Source organism: Zalophus californianus, chromosome 3 (assembly GCF_009762305.2).
Source record: "Zalophus californianus isolate mZalCal1 chromosome 3, mZalCal1.pri.v2, whole genome shotgun sequence".
NCBI lineage: Eukaryota > Metazoa > Chordata > Mammalia > Carnivora > Otariidae > Zalophus > Zalophus californianus.
Window position 1 is genome coordinate 126192281 of NC_045597.1, and position 23429 is coordinate 126215709.

The following is a 23429-nucleotide window of genomic DNA, read 5'->3' on the forward strand; positions in this document are numbered from 1 at the left end:
TCTGGAAAACAGTATGGAGGTTCCTCAAAAAGTTGAAAATAGAGCTACCATATGACCCAGCAATTGTACTACTGGGTATTTACCCCAAAGATACAAATATAGGGACCCAAAGGGGTATGTGCACCCCGCTGTTTATAGCAGCAATGTCCACAATAGCCAAGCTATGGAAAGAGCCACGATGTCCATCGACAGATGAATGGATAAAGAAGAGGTGGTATATATATACAATGGAATATTATGCAGCCATCAAAAGGAATGAAATCTTGCCATTTGGAATGACATGGATGGAACTGGAGGGTTTTAGGCTGAGTGAAATAAGTCAATCAGAGAAAGACATGTATATAATCTCACTGATAAGAGGAATTCTTAATCTCAGCAAACAAACTGAGGGTTGCTGTAGTGGTGGGGGGTGGGAGGGATGGGGTGGCTGGGTGATGGACATTGGGGAGGGTATGTGCTATGGTGAACGCTGTGAATTGTGTGAGACTGTTGAATCACAGATCTGTACCTCTGAAACAAATAATACATCATATGTTAAAAAAAAAAAAGATAGCAGGAAGGGAAAAATGAAGGGGGACAGATATCAGAGGGGGAGACGAACCATGAGAGACTATGGACTCTGAGAAACAAACTGAGGGTTCTAGAGGGGAGGGGGGGTGGGTGGATGGGTTAGCCTGGTGATGCGTATTAAAGAAGGCATGTACTGAATGGAGCATTGGTTGTTATATGCAAACAATAAATCATGGAACACTACATCAAACCTAATGATGTAATGTATGGTGATTAATATAACATAATAAAATAAAATTTAAAAAAGGAAATATTGTTCATTTCTTTTGTTTTTTAAGATTTCACATGTAAGTGAAATCATATGGTATCTATCTTTTCTGACTTATTTCCCTTAGCATAATATCCTCTAGGTCCATCCATGTTATCACAAATGTCAAGCTCTCCTTTTTTATTGCTAATATTCCATTATATATATATGTGCATATGTGTGTGTGTGTGTGTGTGTGTGTGTGTGTACCACATCTTTATCCATTCATCTATCAATGGACACTTGGATTGCTTCTATATCTTGCTTATTGTAAATTATGTGGCAATAATCTTGGGGAAGCATTTATCTTTTTTTTTTTTAAGATTTTATTTATTTGTCAGAGAGAGAGAGAGCACACAAGCAGGGGAAGCGGCAGGCAGAAGGAGAAGCAGGCTCCCTGCTGAGCAAGGAGCCCGATGCAGGATTCCATCCCAGGACCCTGGGATCATGATCTGAGCCAAAGACAGACGCTTAACTGACTGAGCCACCCAGGTGCCCCAGCATTTATCTTTTTAAATTAATGTTTACATTTTCGTTGGGTAAATAGCCATTAGTGGACTTACTGAATCATACAGTAATTATATTTTTAATTTTTTGAGGAACCTCCATACTGTTTTCCACAGTGGTTGCAGCAACCTACAAACCCACCAACAGTGCACAAGCATTCCCTTTTCTCCACATTCTCTCTAACACTGGTTATTTCTTGTCTTTTTTGATACTAGCCATTTTGTCAGGTGTAAGGAGATATCTCATTGTGGTTTTGATTTACATCTCCTGATTAGTGATGTTAAACATCTTTTCCTGTGTCTGTTGGCTACCTGTAGTCTTCTTTTTAAAAAATGTCTATTCAGGTCCTTTGTAATCAGTTTGTTTATTTTTTTGGTGTTGAGTTGTATGAGTTCTTTATGTATTTTGGATATTGGCCCCTTATTAGATCTATGATTTGCAAACATCTTCCACCATTCGGGAGGGTGTCTTTTTATTTTGATGATTTCCTTTGCTGTGTAGAAGCTTTTTAGGTTGATAGAGTCCCATTTGTTTATTTTTGCTTTTGTTGTCATTGCTTCTGGAGTCAGGTCCAATCAGTAACTGCTTTGGAGGGATGCCTGCAGAGGCAAGAGGGTTGGGTGAAGTGGATCCACATGAGAATGCTCAGGTGGGGAACACAGTGCTAGCAGGGTAGATGGAGAATAGAGAGTTGGCTCCCACAAATGTCCTGCTGGAGGAGAGGAAGAGAAATGGCACCTGCCAGCACTTTTGCTCTCAGAGAAATCTCCTGTAGATCCCTGCTTCTCTGGTATACTTTCTAAGATTAGTCAATAAGTTTCCTTCACCTATACCCCAGGCACTTTTCAAAGTGTTCCTTCTGTGCTGTGTCTTCAGCTCAATTATTTAGTATGCTGTCTCTTTAGGAGTGGGGACTCAAGTTCCTTATTGCCCTCAGGCTCCCTTGGAATTAAGCCTGTTAATTTTAAAGCTCCTAGGGTTAAGCCATGCTGGTTTTCAAAGGCAGAAGTTAAGAGGACTACTCCTCCCAGTGTGGGTCCTCAAGTGCCAGGAGTGCCTGGTGTGGGGTCTGATCTCTTGCATTTCCATGTTTGTGATTTCCCTCCTATTTGGGATTAATACTGCCAAGGGTTTGGTTACCAACAACGTCTCTGCCTTTCTTACCCTTTTGTATGTGGCCTTCTCTCTATGACTGGCTATGGAAGGTCTGTTCTGCCAGTCTTCAGGTCATTTTCAGAGTTAGTTGTGTAAATGTAGCTATTGCCTTGATGTATCTGTGGGACCAGGTAAGCTCAGGATCCTCCTACTTCCCCATCTACCCTCCTTCTCCCTACAATGAGGTTTATTGAAGTGATTTTGTATTACCAAGAAACTTAAAAGTCCTTTACTCATCTACTTATTTTATAGGCATTTCTGACACTACATATGGTAAATATCAATCTGCTTAATTATAGCCTTCTGAAATCTCACCTTTATTCTTTGTTTTATGGTTATAGAAGACCTTTTTAATATAAATACATTTTCAAGGAAGTTTTGAGAGGTCTGACTTTATATCAATGTAAGAGTTGTTTACTCTCCAAATGCAACCAACTAGATAGCTGCCTAAGCCTCCCTGCATCAGATTTTTACAGATGGACTTCTTTTTACTTAAAGAGGAAACATGGAAATCATTTTCTGCTAGAAAAAGGGAAAAAAACATTAAAATATAAGTATAAATCACTTTACAATTTTAAACATACTAATTATATTGATATTACCCCTGTTACTCTTTCCTCCCATCAGTGTGAATAATTGAGAAAATAAAGTGCTTGTTCTCAATGCAACTATGTCCATTTAAAAAATAATACTTCATGAAATTATTACGTATTTAAAATTGAATGGTTTATAGTAAAAATTTTCCCAAGTCTTTTTTTGTGTGCAACATTTTAACAAAAAGTCACAACTTTTTGAGATTTTTAAAGGAATTCATTCTATTTTAAGATGAATCGTATTATCTCGGGTAGTGTGTTTGGACTCAGTGGTTTGCTGCTTGCATACTATGCTAATCTACTGTGCTAATCTTTTCTTGCCTTCCTTCTTCAGATATGGTCCTTGACCAACAAGTGAGCTCAGGTCAGCTCAATGAGGATGTACGCCACAGGGTTCATGAGGCACTGATGAAACAGCATCACCACCAAAATCAGAAAAAACTCACCAATAGAATTCCCATTGTTCGTTCCTTTGCTGATATTGGCAAGAAACAATCAGAACCAAATTCCATGGATAAAAATGGTAAATGTTTCTTTATTGTACTCTTTGTGTTTATTATAAGCATCTGAAATTTCAAAGTGCTTCTAAATTCTTTAAAACATATTTTATTTGAAAATTATTTATTGAAATACAGATTGTTGTCGTAGAATTATTTCTTTTTTATACGTATATAGACTGATTTTCAAGCATCAAATTGTAGAAATTTTAACAAAGAATTTAAATTTCCTGAAATTCCCATGAAAGAATGCAAAGGAAACTTTTATCTAATAAGAAGTTACACACTCAAATGCAACAAACATGAACAGCATCAGTTGTATCCCAGTCAAGGTCCTAGTCTTCATCCCACAACCTGAGAATGTAATATAATGGTTTGAATTATGGCTTTTTAAAGTTAAAATGAATAAAGATCACCAATTACTGTTGGTAGAAAAAAGATATTGATTTCATGTTATTCATAGTCAACAAATTCCATGAGAGATTATGATTGAAAAGACCAACCAGTGCCTTACTTGTGGCTCTACATATGTGAAGTTCATAGCTCATTGCTCTTTGCAGGGCTACATCTTCAGTGTCCATGGAGCCACGGTGTACTTACTATCTTTGCACGCCAATCACTGTTTTTTAGCAATTGTGACTTACTCTTTATGGCTTGTGCTTCAGACTTGTTTTATCATTCTTTTGTATTTTGTTCTCTCCTTGCATCTATTTGAACCTTCATCATTTACCCTAAAGAAGTTGCTTAGGAACCTCTCATTAGATCCATCCTTTCTACTAGTATTGTGAAGGAAAATAAAATTATCGTGAGGATGATATGAATTTGTTAAACTTTCATCAGCTATAAAAATTCCCCGTTTTAAAAGATAAAAATTAATGAAAAGTAATTTCAAATGCTGTACTAGAAAGACTCTGACTTGCACAAATGCACTAAAGCATGTATATTTCTGCATGGACTATTTTATGTCATTTCACTCCTACTTTCAAAAGCTGTAGTGATGCCTTAAATACAAACGCATGAAAATGAGTTTTCTCCACATTGTGCTTTAAATGGGATTTTTAAACCAATTCTCCTACTACTGAACCAAATATATACATATAGAAGAAATGCTTTAATAAATCAATGAAGATGATTAGATGTACTATTTTTTCAGAGCACGAAACCAGTTCTTAATGGCAAATGATTTTTGAAATACTTACTTGATTTTTTAAATCATTGCCATTATATAGCAGTCTGTAGTTGTGCATACACAGGTATCCCCTGCTTTCTGAAAATTCACGTTATGCCACTTCACTTTGGTTCTTTTTAAAGATTTATTTATTTGAGAGAGAGAGAGAGAGCATGCACGTGTGGATGTGGGGGGAGGGGCAGAGGGAGAGGGAGAGAGAGACTCTCCAGCAAACTCCCTTCTAAGCATGGAGGACAATTCTGGGCTCAATCCCATGCCCTTGAGATCATGACCTGAGCTGAAACTGAGCTGGTCGCTTGACCCACTGAGCCACCCAGGTGCCCCATGCAACTTCACTTTTATGAAAGACCTGCATTAGTACCTATTTTCATTAACCAAAAGAAATCCAAAGAGGATTTTGCTTTTACAAAAAAAGCTGTTACTGTACTCTTGTAGGTCTTAAAAGTGAAGTGGCATAAGGCAAACTTCCAGAAAGTGGGGGATACTCTTCACTTTGTGCCATTTTGGCTTATGAAGGGTTTCATAGGAACACTACTTTTGTGTAGCAAGGGAAACCTGTAGTCAGTTCAGTTAAGTACTTTATAACATATACCAACTTGTATTTGTAGATTCCACTGAGGATTTTGAGAATTTATGACTTGCTTTAAATCACATCATATATTCAAAATATATTCTAAGTCACAATTTGCTTTAAAATATGTTATACATAAAAATGACAAAGTGAAGGTTTTATATTCTGAGACTTAATCTAAATGTAGTACTTTTATTATGCTTATAATACTAGAACTTATTTGGGTATGATGATATTAAAACAACAGATTCAGATATTTACTAATTTTGACATTGGGCTTATGTCTACATGATTCTGAAGACCTTATTAAAATATCTCTATGAACTAACTCTATGAATGCAAGCACATTTTTAAAAATTCTGCTTTCATTTAATTACTTTTAATAGAAATCATATAATAAAATATATGTCTTTAAGAAGGATTTGTGTTTGTTTAAAAATGCAAGGCTCATGGATTGTGAACTAGCTGTAATTTATATTTCAAATTTCAATGGGAATAATGTTTACCATAAAAATAACGTTATTGCATTTTATTCATGGAGGGAAGAAGGTAATGAATTTACTGGATGACTAATTTATTGAAATATCATGTAGACCTAGACACAGTATTTGATACTGCTTTAAACTTCTGGTAAACCTAAGAAGAAATGATAGAAATATAGTCTTGAATCACAAGTCTACATATAGATACATAGAGATACAAAGTTTTCTGAAAGCCTACTTTCTGCCTTACTGAGGCAAATGCTTAGTTTTTCTGAAAACTAGAATGTGAGTAGTTCTGAAGTGATTCTGTCACCATCTGTCTAATCAGCCTTTATCTAAACATGTAGAGATCTTTTTGAGGCACACATTAGGGTAATAAAAACTTGGAAACATTTTTAATAAGATTCATATACCCAATTAAGTATTGTTGTAGAGTATGCTGTCAGAAATGGTTTTCTAAGCCTAGGCTTATAACACCTCCTTGTGACTCTGTTTTGCTTCTTCATACACTTTGCATAATTATGTGTGTTGAGAAATCTGAAAATATGTATAGACTTCACCAATTTAGAGATAAATCTCCTATCCAGAAGTGAAAAAAAGTGTGAAAGACCTTTATTACTAAGGTTCTCATTCTACTTAGGAATGCTAAAAACTGACAAATTCCAGATAAACAAACAAATCGAAATTCATAGCCATAAATATAGATTTGACATTGTTTCAAAATATGCAATGGAGATTTATTTTTTGTGTACAGTAGTACAGAGAGATGCAGAAGGATTTTAAGAAATCCAAAAGGGTGAAAATAATATCTCATTGTTAAAAAAAAACTCTTCAGCAGAGTATTTCATGCAAAAAGATTGACTTTTTTCTTCTAAGATTCTAGAATAGGAATTAAATGGAATGAGGATTTTCTAGAAACTTGAAAACAGAAAATATATTTTCCTTCCCCAGCATAGGGATAGAAATAAGCCCCCTCTTGTTTTTAATATACTTTCACTTTTGAGGAAATTTTGAGGAAATTCCCTCAAAAATGAACTGATATTTATATAAAGAAGTCTAAAAAAGAGAATAAGGTTTCTACTTCCTTAATTGACTTTTCCTTGAGCATTATTACCTTGGTAGTAATTCCAAGAGTTAACTAAATTCAGATATTTCACTCTGAGTCTCAAATGTGGATCTTCCCCATTTTATAGATTTGATATGCAAGATAGTGATTTCCTTGCTCCTTTCCTCCCCAAGTCTGCACTATTTTGTTCAAAACTTTTTTAGTGATTTGTGATAATTTGTCAGTCTTACCTCTAAATACGTTAGCTTTACTTTTTTGTATAATTCTTTTTTTTTGGTGTTTTGCACATTCTCTTAAGGGCTAAGTTGCAGGATGCTATGGATTCACCGTGCATTTGAATGCCGCCATGCTGTGTTTAACTTTCACTTTTCATTAAGCATCAAAACTGTGAGAATTAAATGTCTGATTCTGATGTTTCAATAAAAAGTGACAGTTACATTTGGCAAAACAACAGCAAAAAATAATAGAAAAATAATATCTTCTTTAACATTAAAACTCTGAAAAAGATATGGGTAGAAAGTACTCAGAATAAATATATCAAGAATAGTCAGTAATTCCTTGAAACTAGAAGGACTTTCTAAAAATAAAAATAACACTTGTGTTTAAATGATCTGAAAAGTAAATATATCAATATTTGTATTTATCATTTAGGTCATGCATTCAATTATGTTTTGAATTGAATTGAACATTGGATTACAAATCTAATATTATTAACTTACTGATAATACTTTTATGTTTTAAAAATAATTTAACACTCATGTGTTTGCTTAGGTGTAGATTATTCTCATTCCACTGTATTCCACTAATAATTCTAACTCTATTTCTTTTCCTTCACATATCTTTTCTCCCTCTGTTATGAATATTTTCCAGTTGCATCTTTTATTTAGGATCACAAAAGGAGTTACAGAGCAGAAGGTCTCTAACTTACTTTCAAAACCATAGGTTACTGGAGCACATTTAGATTTGGAAGGATTGGATATGAGTTGATTCTGTAGGCCTGCGTAGATTACAGCCCTTAAAAAATGTACACATGTGTATTGTGAATGATTTTTATTTATGGCTTTTGGAAATCAGTTTTATTGCTTTATAATCACTTCTTTTACAAATGCTGTACTTTTTATTTTCAGATGTATAATGTTTTTATGTGTTGAGATATTTATATGCTTTCATGTTTTTTAAATACTCTGGTCTCATAAATAAGATAACAAAGAGTTAAGAAATTTTTCCACATAATGTTTTACCTTTGAAGAAAAAAAACCTAGAATTATGTCTTGAATTTCTTAAATTTTTAATTTCAAGAATTACTTGAAAGAAAACATGTTAAAAGATTCATATAGATGTCAGAAGTAAACATTGTTATTCAATAAAGGTATTTTCCATTGCTCCAAAAAAAAAAAAATCAAGGTGACTTGTTAACAAAACTGACGTTCTGTTCAGAGGCTATATTGTTGTAACTGAGTTTTGGAATATCAAGACTAGATATTAACAGCAAAAGTAGGTCTAATATGATGTGTTTAAATTTATTATTTCTTATATTACATTAATTATTGTCAGGCATACTAATTTTTCTCCAAGTTTAATTATGTGCATACTTTTTATGTTTTTGAAATGTAGCTCACCTAATCAACATTTTCTAAATATTTAGCCTTTCTTTCTTCATGTTTTCTATTCCCATGAATAAATGTATTGTTACACATGTATGTACTTTGTCATTCATCTTTATATTTCTTTATTTTGCTCTGTCTTGTGTCTGTCTCTAACAGGCTCATCTCATCTCTGTACCTCCCTCATCTCCTACCCTTTGGGTACTCTAAATGCGTTGAAGGTTTCTGAGGTAGTGTAAATCAGCTTGGTCTCAAGGTTAATAGTAACGTACCTTTATGTCTTCATCCCAGTTTCCTTCAATATACATGAGTTTCAGCAGATTAAGCAGTAGCAAATAATGCTATTCTTAAGTGATATGTTATTCTCCTATTGATTTGAATTTGGCCAAATAGAAGTTAAAAAGCTGCTGTTTTATACAATACTTATGTACATAATTTATTTAAAGAAGAAAACTATAGGTAAGGGTTTAAATGAGTTAATATGATACTTTACAGATATTTTGAGAACATATTTTACACTTGTGTTTCCATAATGAGATGCTTTAATGATACTGACACTACTTAAAATAAAAAAATAATACTTCTGACATAATTTCATGTTCCCTCCCCACAACTTTATGAAGAGGAAAATGACTATGCCAGTCTCATAATGGACTTAATGAAAAATTTATGAAGTAACAAGTAGAATGGCAGAACTTTCATTTTCTAATTAGCAGTTACTTAAATTACTCTCAGTTTTCTCCTATGCTTGCCCCACATATTTTATAATTTGCTTTGTAAAAATACGTGGTCTATAATAACTTTTTTATCTGACTGATATATGCTCCCTCATGGAAGTCCAGAGGAAAGAATGAATTCATGACTCAAAGGAAAATTAATTCAAGCAGTTGCTAATATGAATACTACATAATATGCACTTCGATTAATAAGATGTATGACAAATATTAGAGTTTTGGATTTAAGATGGTGAACTAGTTGAGTTTAAAAGCCTGGAAAAATAGGGTGCCTGGCTGGTTGAGTTGGTAAAGCATGTGACTCTTGTCCTTGGGGTCATGAGTTCAAACCCCATGTTGGGTATAGAGACCATTTAAAAAATAAATAAATAAATTTATAAAAGCCTGGAAAACTAAACATATGTAGGATGATGTTAGGTTTCTTTAATGTTTACATTTAAATAGTCATGACCATCTCCCAGTTAATACTAATGGTGTCCATTTTTCATTTGTTTTTGAATAATTTACTCTTAATATAATTAGGCTGCTGAGTTAATGTCTCTCTCTTTCTCTCTCTCTTTTTTGAGTAGTCATCTTCATGCCTCAAAATTATTTAGATATTATAATGACAGATGTGATTAAACATTACAATGACATTTATTTATAGGATATATTAATATGGACAGTGATCAGTGGGTAAAATGAAGGTAATATAAAGAAGTAGATAAAAAGATGTAAGTTCAAAAGCATTGTGGCATCATGATTAGAAAGAGTATCATGAAAATTAGCATTCATAAAGCTTCCACACATATATGTGAATGCTAAATCCTACCATTATACCATTTTCTCCTGGGGAAAAATATCCTAACAAATTCTTTGTCATTCTATTAGAAAAAATACTCTCACTTTTGGTTGAAGGTAAAATCCTATACCTGAAAATTGGCATTCCATGAATTACTATTGTTTTAAACATCAGAGAGAAAATAAGGAATGCCCTTTCAAAATCTGTATTTACTGATTCTTCTTATATAATAGTATTTAAGTTAATAAAAGTTGTTTTGAAATCCAAGCCCATTCCCTTCTGAGAGGCAGTAATTTTTGGAAAAAACTAAAGAGATCAGTTTACAAAGACAAAGTCATAAAATTTATTTTAATTTATGGAATTTTTGGTCATCCAACAGACTACACTTTATGATTTAGTTATATATATATATATTAATATATTAGATAGAACTAGATATATAACAAATACAATTTTAAGCCCCTTAAAGACTTCTATTTTTTCAAAATAACCCAAACCAAGCTTGTCAGTTTAATTATTAAATAATAATATCTATGTATTTTTCTGCATCCTGCTAAGTTTTCAGAAACTACCTTGAAGATACAAACATTCAATGCCTATTTCATTTTAACAAATTAATGTACATATTAAGAAATAAAATTTGGAGTTTTCTTTAAACTTTGCAGGACTGATGTGATTAAATATATTTATTACTAATAATTACCTCTATTATTTAACTATTACCTCTGAAATATAAAACATATCAAATTTGTAGCTTATATTTCTATAGCATAGGTTGATAGTTTGAATGCCTTTCTCTTATATTAGCATACATTCTATTCACATCTCTAGAATTTAGAACTTGCAAGAAATAGCATATCACCTCCTATGTCTTCTGCTAGTTAAGTACTCTTCCTGATTATCACCTTTATGAGGTAATATTTTGTAATATTTTCATCATCTTAGAACAAGAATAGAATAGAACAATAAATCTCAAAGTGTTAATATTTACAAGAGGAAATGCAAATGCCAATGGTTTAAAGATAGCACATGAGCTGAAGGTAATTTATAAAATATTCTGCTTTTAAAGTATATATATGAAAACACAGGCTATGCAATTTCTTCAGATTTTAAGTCATGGCATATTTTCTATCCAGTTAAATCTCTTCAAAGTGGTTGATTTTGCATTGGGTTGATTCTCTTTTTGTATGTATTTGCTGATCAAATTAAATAATTGTCCCTCCATGCAGGTTTATATAACATGAAATAAATTATTATAAGAAAGCCAATATATGTTTATTTAATTTTTCCACGCCTTGAATTTCACCACTCAATTTTATGGAACATTCAGTAAATTTAGGTTTAAATATATCTAATGTTCTAATTCGTGAAAATATGGAGAAATGATGTGAAACTGGTGATTGAAGACATCTGTTAGTAGCACAAATGCATTATGTAAAAGGTTTTTTTAAAATTACAGTTATTATTTTGAGAATGATAAATGAAATGGCTGCTAATGAACAGTTCACAGTCATAGCCGCACATGGCGGTTAGAAATGGGAGAATGAAAATAACTGATGCAGTTTACGTCTATCATTTCTCTGAAGCTCATGTATGTCTTGGAATATGATATAATCAGAATTTGTGCACATGGTTGGAGGTAAATTTGCTTTAAAAATTCATTTTCAATATGCTGGCTAATTGAACATAATAATAATAAAAAATAAAAATAAAAAATAAAAATTCATTTTTAAATCTTCACCAAATGTATTATTTTACTTTGTGTAGTGAAAGCAGAGAAATATTGAAGTTTTGGAAGAATCTTAAATCCATTACTTTCTGGCAATATAACAATTTAAAAACATAACAAAATTGTACTTATGAATAAGCAACCCCTGCCTGAGAGGCTTAATCATTCCAACAGCAAAATTATAGTTAATATTTGAAAGCAAATTATTAGTATTTTAAGTCATATTTGGTAATTTCTAGGTAACACAGAATAAGTGGGATTTCAGGAGAGAATTTAAAGAAAAGGTTCTATTTGTATATACACTAATAGTTTAGAGAAGGTCGGATAAGTACAGATTCTAGTAAGTGGAGAAGATGAGACTAAAGGTGAACTTTGAATAAAATTGGGATTTAGGTAGGGTACAGAGAAGAAGCAGGCAGAGAGAGGAGAGAGTATTTCTGTCTAAGGCTGAGGCAAATAAGAGTAGTAATTTGGAGTCACTGAGTTATGGTCATAAATATGGTCAAGGCTTCAAAGCTGGGTTGCCATTACTGATTTCACAGCAAAAGTAGTAAGTGAGGGGGGGTGGGAGTTTAGGGAAGAAGAAAGATGCAAGTGAAAGGAAGCAGAGCTTGTTAATCTTTATCACTTAATTGCTGAATATGGACAGATTTCTGATAAGCTGTGATTGAAAAAGATGTTTCGTATTTCGTGAATAGTGGAATTTAACTACCCATTGTCACATCCCCACCTCTACTGTCCATTTAACTAATATCATAATCTTCCCTATAATGGGGAAAAGACTACAAAGTACTTAAGTTGCTGGTTAGTGTTAATGGAAAACTAATGCAATTCAAGTTTATTGGTCTTTTCTCATGCAGGGCAATATCAATATACTTACATAATTGAAGAGTAACAAGGATAAAATCATATTCACAGGGTCTGTACTGTGTAAGAGAAAGGTATTTCTAACTGCCCCTGTCATATAGAAATCTCTAGAAGTTTTTGTCAAAGCATTTTTTGTCATTGTCTGTTTTCTTCAGATGCAATAGAAGCTATAAATATGTTATATATTCAGATATATCTGAATAAATATTCAGATAAATATTTGCCCTTTTAAAAAAGTACATTTTTAATTCTTCAGGTTGAGCTTAAATCATAGATCTTGTCATATATATATATGTCATACATATATATCATTAGTTTTGGGTGAAATTTAGAAATCAATGATGTTTCAAAACCATGATTAGATTTAAATATTTTGTAGATGATCTTCTTCATAGAGAATAACCACTTAGCTATGGAGCTTTAATCTGAGAATTGGGGTTTTTTTTCCTTGACTGAATTCTCCCATTTCTATCTGTAACTGACAAATAAGAGTATTTGTTTTGATATCGATCTATTTATATTGACCCTTCATGCTTACCTCATAAACTCATTAAGAAACCTATGTTAGCCTAGATTAATTCATATTTCACTCAATCTGTCTAGAATTATGTAAGTAATTGTTTGTATTCTGTAATAACAATTTCTTTTAGCAGGTCAGGTTGTTTCTCCTCAGTCTGCTCCAGCCTGTGTTGAAAATAAAAATGATGTGAGCAGAGAAAACAGCACTGTTGACTTTAGCAAGGTAAGCTTTTCTCTCTCATTTAAGTAAGCCACTGAGTTATTACTAGAAATTACTACCCATTTTAAGAGGTGTTGACACAACTTTTTGCATGCACTTTTTTTTGTTTCTTAGCCAAAGCTTGATACTGTTATATATGACGTTAGCATTTAAGTTCACATGTTTTGCTTATTCACGAAACCAAATGTGTAAGATTTATGTATAGTCTTCAGGTTTCAGCCACTTGGTATAATGTATCTCTTTGAGAAAAACAGGATAGCTGGACTTCACAGAAAATTTAACAGAAGTTTATTGTTTAAAACTATTGCTAGTTTTTTTTTCCAAAATCATTTTTCTTCTATCTGTGGGAAAACAAACCATATGATATAAACTTAATTGTCATAATCGAGGAAGGTCTTAGTGTAAGGAAACACTAGACCTGATAAGACTGAACAGAGTTTTGAATAAAAATATAATAACAACTGATTCTGTTGAGGGATACATCTAAATAGAGACAATTCAAATGAGATCATTTACTTGAACATGTTCTAAGAAAATAGAATACACGTGACTTTGGTTAGCAAATTCCTGACAGTGTATATGTGCTGTCGAAGGCTATGGCAAACTAACACTTGACCAGAAAAGAGGAGTTTCCACATTGATGAAAAATAAAGAGGGTCAACAATTCTCTTTATCTGAGTGGCTGAAACAGTAGTAACCAAGAGTGATTTTTTTCCCCCTTGAAAGCACTTAGGACTGGCAATGACTGTAACAGTGGGAGGAGGTGGGAATGGGAGGCAGAGTAGAAGTTGCCTGCATCGAGCTTCTGAAGATTAATGGCGATCAGCTCCTTGTTGCTGTTTCAGAATGCCTCTGCCAGTGCCTAAATGGTCTAGGTCTAGTCATGTGCATGTTATTCCTCTGGTGCCTGGTGGAGTCTCCGTGGGAGCACAGTGTACCAGCTTAAGTCTGTTAATTATGCGTGCAGGGACTGGGAGGCCAACAAAAGGGGCATACTAGTCCCTGTGGGATGAAACAAAGGCATGAAAAAGGACCTCCACACCAGCAAGAGAGAGAGGTGAGGGCATACTTGGGCTGTCTTTCTACAGTGGTTCAAAGCTCATTTCACCATATGGAGGCATGTGATTCAAATATTAAGCCAGTTCAAATGTATTATTCCATTTGCCGCTCCAAAAAAAACATATCTTTTTAAAGCATTACATCTTCATTCATCTGCAAGTTGGAATAAAATTGTCGCAAGCTGCCATACATTTAATTTCTGAAATTCTTCATTTGAAACAATATCTTTTTAAAAACAATGACATAAAAAGTTGCTTACTTATTTATGCAGGCACTAACAGTATAACAAGGGCACATTTAACACTCTCAAAAACAATGATAATGCATCACATCCTTTGAAATAAACTACTTTTTAACTTTTTTAAAAGATATAACCCCTTGACACTGAATTTTATATCTCCATATCATTTTTTTTAAGATTTTATTTATTTATTTGACACAGAGAGAGAGAGAGAGAGCGAGAGCAGGAACACAAGCAGGGGGTGTGGGAGAGGGAGAAGCAGGCTTCCCGCCGAGCAGGGAGCCCGATGCGGGGCTCGATCCCAGGACCCTGGGATCATGACCTGAGCCGAAGGCAGCCGCTTAACCAACTGAGCCACCCAGGCGCCCCTCTCCGTACCATTTTGCTTTTAGTTCTCCGACCTACCTTTGCAGCCTTCACAAATGCTTTATTACAACTGAAAGAAAATGAATACTGTCAATCGGGGAGAATATTCTTATCTTCAGTTCCCCCCAAACAATTAGAACTACAGAAGAGAGAAAAATATATATCTTTCCTTTAATCCTTGTCTTCCTTACTGCATTTCCAATCACTGGTGCATTTCATCTTTTAACAGGCAAGTGAAATTTCTATAGCCCTCTACTCAGTGCCCACCATCTCTATTCCCTAGTCTCTTGTCCATATCACGGCACATTGGAAAGAACATGGCTTTTGAGAAAGAACATCAGCTCTTGAATCCTAACTCTAGCATTTATAAGCTATCTGATCTTGGAGAAGTTCTCTGAACCTCAGGTTTCTCATATGTAAAATAAGAACAATATTACCTATTTCTAATTTTGTTGTAAAGATTAAATGAGATAATATAGAGAGAGAGCCTGGCAGAGTCCTGAGCATATAGCAGATATTCAATAAAAAGTGGTTATTATTATTGTCGTTGTTGGTAATATTAGTGGAAATAGTATCAAAAATAAATACTAGACCAGAATTTAATATGTTTTGGTCTCCCCTGGATGTCTAGTGCCTTGAATGGTGCTTGGGATGTATTTGTTGAATGAATCCTATGAGATTTAATGTAATTTAAACCTTTAGTTCTGGAACTTTTTTCCAAGTAATACTTCTTACCTGATGACCTGGGAGGGCAGGGTAATAAGGTTTGAAAAGAACAAATGTGATCCATCATTATGGAGACAAATTTAGTGCCAGATTTTACAGATACATGAGTTAAGGGATTTTAGCTCTGATGATTTCAGTTTGGTGGTGAATTTATGAAAGCTCAGCTAGTCTCCAGGTTACTTTGGCTATGTTAATATTTAACCTTTAATACTTAGATTCCAAACCCGAGTAGAATTTTGAGATGTTAAGGGGAAAAAAGTCTTTATTCATTTCATGTGACTTAATACTGTATCCTAGGTACCTTTAATCTACATATTTTTAACCCTTCCAATGGATAAGCTCATCAAATCTATTAATTTGAGGAATGTTTTTGAATATAATCTGAGTTGTCAGGTTTTTGCTTCCCATAATGCTTTTAAAAAGCAAAGGTGTCAAAACACTCTATATCTTTTTGTTTTTTAAACTGCCATGTAGAAGATGGCTATTTTAGTATTTCCCAGATGTTGGTGGTGTTTCTCTTATTTCAAGTGACCCAAAGAAGACTACACGTTATTTTCTATGTAGAAGGAACTTTCTTTCGCATCTATCTTTAGTATGTGAAACATATTACAATGAGTGGATTTGGTTCAATGATAAATCCTTGAACTATAGGTAACCTTAGAAATCTTCTCATTTAGAAAGTGAGAAAGCTGAATCCCAGAGAAAGTAAGAGAGCTGCTCAAGATCACTGGCTGGTTAGTGTCACAACACCATTTCTCCCCAGAGAATCCCTATTAATTTTCTTGTACTTTCTATAATGGGCTTAAGACTTAAACTTTCTCCCTAAAGTCCCATCACTGCTTCCTTCACATCTCAGCATGTGGCTTGTCCAGACACTTCTTGTTCTGCCATGATCTTCTGTCTAACCTTGTTCCCCAGAGATATATCTGTTTCTCACCTGCAGCTTAAGTACCAAATGCCCAGAATAAAGCTTCTTTCTCTTCTTAGCTTAAAGGTCTAGAGAACCCAGAAGCATGAGTGTGAATCCATAGTCATAAGAGTATATACCTTGATTTCAAGTTCCTCTTCAGAGAACCAGAAAATTCTGGTTTCTTTATGTTCATTCCAGCTGCTCGAGTCCACGTAAGGATTGTCTTAAAGGTATAATTTAGCCTAGTTCTTCAGAGCAGTTTTAGGTATTTGTAATTTTATAAAAGGTTAAATTGTGGTTCTTAAATATGATCTTTTGTTATATTAAAAGGTAGTTAGATTGTCAGGGTTCTTCTGAATAATATATTAGCACAAATACAAAAATATAGGGCTAATGCAAGAACAATATAACATATAATTGTATAATATAATAATATAATTAGATAATGTATTATATAATCTATTACTCCCAAATATATGACTACCCCAAGAATAATATAATGTAATGAGTATAATATAATGGCTATTCCATATATATATTATTTAACTATAAATTATTACATTTTAAATCAAAAGACAAATTTGCTAACCCTGAAATTATGCTTTTTCTAAATAACAGATATAAATTGATGATATATTAGGTATTATGTAATGCAAAAAAAAATTCAAATGCTAGGATCATATATTTACTTTTGTAAAATTAGACTATTTTAGCACACTATGTATTCCTTGATTTAATTAAATGGCCTCTTAAAGCATTTATTTTTATGATTGCCACCAGACTGAGGCACAGACGTCAGTAGTTGAGGCTACAGCATTTGTCAAGCAGTAAATGAATTTATAGAGAGTTTTTTGGGTAGAATTTAAATTTCTCAGTAAAGTTATGACAGGTATTACCAATATAATTCATATTTATCAATTATAAATTTTCTCAAAAAGCTGCTTTCTCACTTTAAATTTTGTTCCAGTGTATTAACATTGTATAATTGTTATTTCCATTGGGGGAAAAAAGACCCTAAAAGACTTATGAAGATATATTATGCTTTTCTCACAGGACTAATAGTATATAGGTAATCTTTTATTCTCTTCTTGAAAATTTATGCGTTATTGTAAAATTGTAAAACATTACTAATTTAAAGCATTTTCAATGTGTGCATTTCTTCTAGCTACAAAAATAAAAATGAAAATATGATAATAATTCCCATGAAATTTAACCTTCTATTATTAAGGTAAATAAATACTTTGTATCTATAAATTAAAAAGTTAGATTCCATAAAAGGAAAATATTTACCATGTAATATCCCAATGTATATGTTTTATGAGTTTACAAATTTATATTTGGAAGTATTTTTGTAGAATAAAAACTTTAGAATTTATAATATTTGTCATAAATTTTATAGGCAGTTTTGTTTTGTTAAATCATTTTTTTTCCTTTAAAATAAAACCTTGGTTCTATTTAATGTTATTAGTGGAGTACTGCAGATTATTTTTATGTTTAATCCTTGTGATAAAATGTGTATTTCATATAATAGGATTTATGTTTTATGGCACCCTTATCTTATAGAAAAATTAGGTAGTTATAAACCTTCTAACTAGCTATGCTGAGGTCTTGATTTCTGAAAGTAACATATTTAATGTAGTCACTACAGTCTGGCTATGGACTTCCTAAGGTACTCATTCTAAAAGTTGTAATTTTTTTCATCTTAAACTTCTTGGAAAAAATCTCAAATCATTGAATTTGCAAAAGAAAAAAATCTTCTTAACCTCACCTATATTTACCAGAGCTCTTTTCTCTCTCCCTTGGCTATCCCGACTTTGACCTTCGGCCCCCATTCCATTAACATGAGAGCATAAAACCAATTACTGTAGCAGATAAACTCTTATTCTCCCTACAGATACCCATAAAAAGCAACTCAAATGAATTAGAAACAAGAAATAAGCCTTGTGAAATTGGCTATAGAGTCACTATTTGGTTTTTACTGAGGCCCTGTGCATAAAAATTGATATTTACTCTTAAGAATGTTTTACAATCATTTTCCAGAATTCACCTTTTAAGCATTTCTTCTTGTTAATGATCACTTTTGTTTTGTGTATGTTCATTTCCATCACAGACATCTCATATCAGAAATTTAACTGTGGCTCTTCAGCAACTTCAAATGTTAATACCTTTATTGTTTTCTTTACTCTGCTATATCTAAATTCTAATTTCTGATGAGAAATTGAAATTGAAGAATGATCAGGCCAAGTATAGAATGTGAAGGATATAGAAAAACTAGAAGAAAGATGGAGACTAAAGTCATAATTTATACTGTAAGGAGAAACATGGTTACATTTCTTTTGAAATAGGCATATTTTGAGTATTAATTGAAATGTGCACAAAATTAAGATAACGTAGTATAAAATATCTAAATTTATTGGTGAATACTCATTAAATTATGATTAAAGTAATTCATTTACTTGAGCACGTAAGTTTTTCTCCCTGAAAATTTCAAGATTGCTGATGCCAAAGAAGTGTCTTTTAAAGACACGAAATAGAAAAACTAGAGTATTCAGCTTATTTATGAGAACATAGAAAAATATACAAGTAAAAAATAGTTACTATTTTTAAAGGGCAAATGAGATGGTTAACTATCTTAAAACTTTATTTACATTATATTTATATAAGCTATATTTATTTTACCTACATTTATTGATGGATTACCATGTGTGAAGCACTGTGTTAGGATATGATTTAGCAAATTTTGATTTACCTTATTTTATTTTGTGATGCTCTCAGGTTGATCTGCATTTTATGAAAAAGATTCCTCCAGGTGCTGAGGCTTCAAACATCCTAGTCGGGGAGTTAGAGTTCTTGGATCGGACTGTAGTTGCGTTTGTCAGGTTGTCTCCTGCTGTGCTGCTTCAAGGACTGGCTGAAGTCCCAATTCCAACCAGGTAAAAATTATCAGAGCATCTTTTGCATTTTTCTAAACCATTTTTTGGGGTAACTCCTCCCCCAAAAAGCAAAACAAAACAAAACAAAAAACAAGAAGTAAATATAATTTCCTCTGAAAGTTTTTTCTAGAAACTAATGGGTCATTCACAAAATTGTTTCTTCTTGTTTGTGGAAGAGGAGAAAAAGTATTTTAAAAATTATTCGGTCCTTTCCTCCCTCATCTCAAACTCCAATGTTTTCTTTCAGGCTTGCTCCTCAACTCTGAATACCCTGGTCTATATTGCCATATAAAACCTTTCTTATAATGTTGGTAAAAAAGATAAAGTGTTAGGTTTGCCTCAAAGATTGCCTTAGACTATGGGCCAAAAAGAGGATCCAGCAGATGAGGGTGGTCAGACTCAAAAAGGTAAAGGTTTCGAAGGCTTAGCTTATGCTTGACTGAGTAGGCCTTCTGAATACATGTAAGTACCAACCTTAGGAAATGTCTATCTAATGTACCATGTATTTCCATCTCAGGCACAGCATGCTTCCCATACACAGAGTCTGAAAAATCACTGGTAGTAGATTTGTCATACTGTGGTTGAATTCAAATCAAAAGTACAAATTTAATTTGATTACCTAAACTTATTTTTCATTTAACTATACATAAAAACTAACAACTTAGGGATAACACAAACTGAATTACATTGTTTATCACTTATTTCTATTTTATACATAAAATATATTTCCAAGGGCAAAACTGGGAAGAAAAAGAAGACTATTGACTTCAGCATGTTAGGTTCCTAGCAGTTCATCCAGGGGACCTTGCTTTCTTCCTTTTTCTCTCTATCGAATGGGATTTCTATATACACATAGGCTTTCACTCCATTCGTATTCCCGTAGCAAAACATACTTAGGCAGGGCTCCATTTCCCCCCTGTTGGGTGCCCTTTGATTGACGCTATAACTGTTTCAGATGCTATTAGTATGTCTCCTCTTCCAAACACTGAATGCCTCAGCCAATTTAAAATGATGAAAAGTTCGGGTGCTATGGTACTGGGTTTGTAAAATATGTTTCCTCTATGGACCTTCGGCCTTAACTAAAAACACAGCAGATTATATCACTCTGTGCTTTGATTATGGATAAGATATTCCAAAAATGTGGAACAGTTTAGCCAGGAGAGGCCTCATTTCATAAGACCTCAGCTGACTAATATGGGATTTGGTGTTCAAGTACCTATCCTTGGCTGCACATGGGTAGCTTAGTTGCTTAAGTGATCAACTTTTGATTTCTGCTCAGGTCATAATCTCAGGGTTATGAGACTGAACCCTGGATGTCAGGCTCTGCACTGGGCATGCAATCTGCTTAAGATTCTCTGCCACCCTCTGCCCTTCCCATCCCCCAAAAGTACCTATCCCTGAATCTGTGACAGGAACAGATTTGAAGCAGGAACCTGGTTACCACTCAGGTTATAGAAAGAAGTGTCTGTTCATCCTGTTGGAGGGCTACTGAGAGTTCTGATACATGCCAACTTTTATTAAAAAGAGGGATGATGACCTGAGCACATTAAAATGACATCTGAGTATGATTAGACTGCATTTTTCTGTATACAACTTGTAACCTATTCAGAGTTTCTGGGAATTTGGACTTCAGATTTAAGATGTCAAACTTACTAATTGTAGAGGTATTATTTTAGTAGTTTAAAATTCCTTTTCAGTCTACCAAGCAGCGCATTCCCGTTCCACCATTAGGAAGGTGTCTGATGAAATTCTGCGTCAATGATGGCTCTTTATGACAAGGATAGTTCCTGTATTTCAAAAGAAAGAAAAGAAAAATTCCCAGGAGTAGAGAAAAGCCTTAATGGGGTTATACACCCTCACTTTGAAAACTGTCAAGGTTTAGATGACCTCATTTCATACTGACATAGCAAAATATGTGTAGAGAACAATGGAGGAGAAATTAGGGGCACAGGAGAGCCACTGTATAAGGAGAGATTAAAAAGACTAGACTATTTAGTTTGGAAAGGTGAAAAATGGAAGAAGATTAGTTAGACAAATAGAATAAAGAAAGCTGTTCGAGGTTCCTAATTATTCTCTCTTAGGAGGACAAAAGGGCACACCATGAATATAATAGCAACACATAGTAAAAATGTCAGAGAATAAATTTTTAGGACTTTATAAATAGCTCATGGAGTAGAAGCCTGAAAAATGGCAAGATGTACATAGGTTACAAAATTTCTTGAAAGTATTATAGTTGATAAAGCACCTGCCACCACATTAAGCTATTTCTGTTTTAAATTTATAGTGGACATTTCTGTGTAGTAGAAATTGACTTGGATTCAGGTACAGCTGACACAAAAAATCAGTGTCAGACTCTCTAAGACTATAATATATGCTTTATGTAAAAACATGCGTAATCACTAAAGTTTGTAACTAAATGAAGGGTAGGGTTATAGTATCTGTTTTACTTACACCTTATAAAGCTATTAGTCTTCACATTTAAGACTATAAACCATTTAACAAGTGAATACCACTGAATTATATTGCAAAATATATGGCATTTTAAAATTTTCACGATTTCACTCTAACATTGAAAGCATCTCTTTTCAGAGATAATTACCGGTCCTCCAAAATTAGAGCATGTACTGATTTCTTCAGAAGCTCCAGTTGTGCTGATGACTTTGCTAGGCTTTCAGTCTGATTTAGATAGAATACCACAATGCAGTCAGTATTTTTATTCCTCCAAAATTGGAATTAATAGATCATTAACTCCCTATTTTTTTCTTCCTAACTGATCTTTGATTCCTGACAAAAAAATTTTTATTTAATGTAAATTTAACATATATCTACTGTTTTTGACCATATGTTCTTTCTTTGTTTATAATACTATATTACTTTTTTCCTCTTTACCTCATTCTATAATTTGCATATTAGTGAGTTCTTCCTTATAATTCAGAAAAGTTTAATCATATTTTACTTTTCTCACCTTCCTCCTCTAAGAATTATAATAAAGATTATAAAATTCTCACTAACCACCATGTAGGCTCTACAAGTAATTAAATGGGAAAACACTGAGATCAAAATAACCATGGATTCCCTTTGTTCAAGGGTCTTAAGTATAAAAGTCAATCATTATAAAGTGCTTTAAAGTAGTAATAAACTGTGAAAAAATGTGTAAGTATTTTACATTGAAGTCCTCATCTTAAATAATTCCTTTGAGCTGAGTGATTCTGTAACTACTAAAGTTATTTTTTATATTTCTACCATGAAACTTTTTGTTTTTTTTTTCTTCTTCTTAATTACAGATTTTTGTTCATTCTTCTGGGACCCCTGGGAAAGGGTCAACAGTACCATGAGATTGGCAGATCAATTGCAACCCTAATGACAGATGAGGTATTTATTCAAGTTCATTGGGAACATTTTCCCTTACTAGGTACACTTAACTTTTGGAGTTCCTGTATTCATGATTATTTGTTGTGAATCAGATTTCTCTGTATTGAATCCCCCTTCTTCTGTGCTTCCACTATAAAATTTCCTTTGGAAATATTTGTTTGAAAGGGGTAATAAATTCACACACATGGATATAATGCTTTAAAACCTCATATTCTAAAGAAAATGATTTAGTGACACTTTTGAATGTATTTATTAATATTCCCCTATAGTATATGTGCTGCTAAAGTGAGCCCCATTGTTAGTATCATTACAAATCTTGTTTTGGGCAAAATAATTTTAGGACTTGAAAAAACATTGGTAGTTATCTGAATAGTATATATGATACCAAAAGCTATGCAACATCTATCAACTCTCTTTACAGTTGCCTGAATGTTCTTAACCTGAGAGTCTTTGAACCATTAGAGGAGCTATAGATGAATTTCAAGGCGTCT

At 33.2% G+C, this 23429-nt stretch overlaps 1 protein-coding gene across 6 annotated transcripts in view; it reads left to right on the top strand.

Annotated features, from left to right (window-relative positions):
* SLC4A10 (solute carrier family 4 member 10) overlaps positions 1-23429 on the top strand; it is a 301324-nt gene that overhangs the window by 187859 nt on the left and 90036 nt on the right. For 3 of the 6 annotated variants that reach the window (XM_027590053.2, XM_027590050.2, XM_027590052.2), the window contains exons 6-10: positions 3407-3595; positions 13243-13334; positions 14299-14388; positions 19409-19566; positions 22851-22938. In XM_027590053.2, the coding sequence (XP_027445854.1) occupies positions 3407-3595; positions 13243-13334; positions 14299-14388; positions 19409-19566; positions 22851-22938 (617 nt within the window). The remainder of the gene's footprint in view (positions 1-3406; positions 3596-13242; positions 13335-14298; positions 14389-19408; positions 19567-22850; positions 22939-23429) is intronic. The other 3 variants (XM_027590051.2, XM_027590054.2, XM_027590055.2) reach the window with 3 other exon arrangements.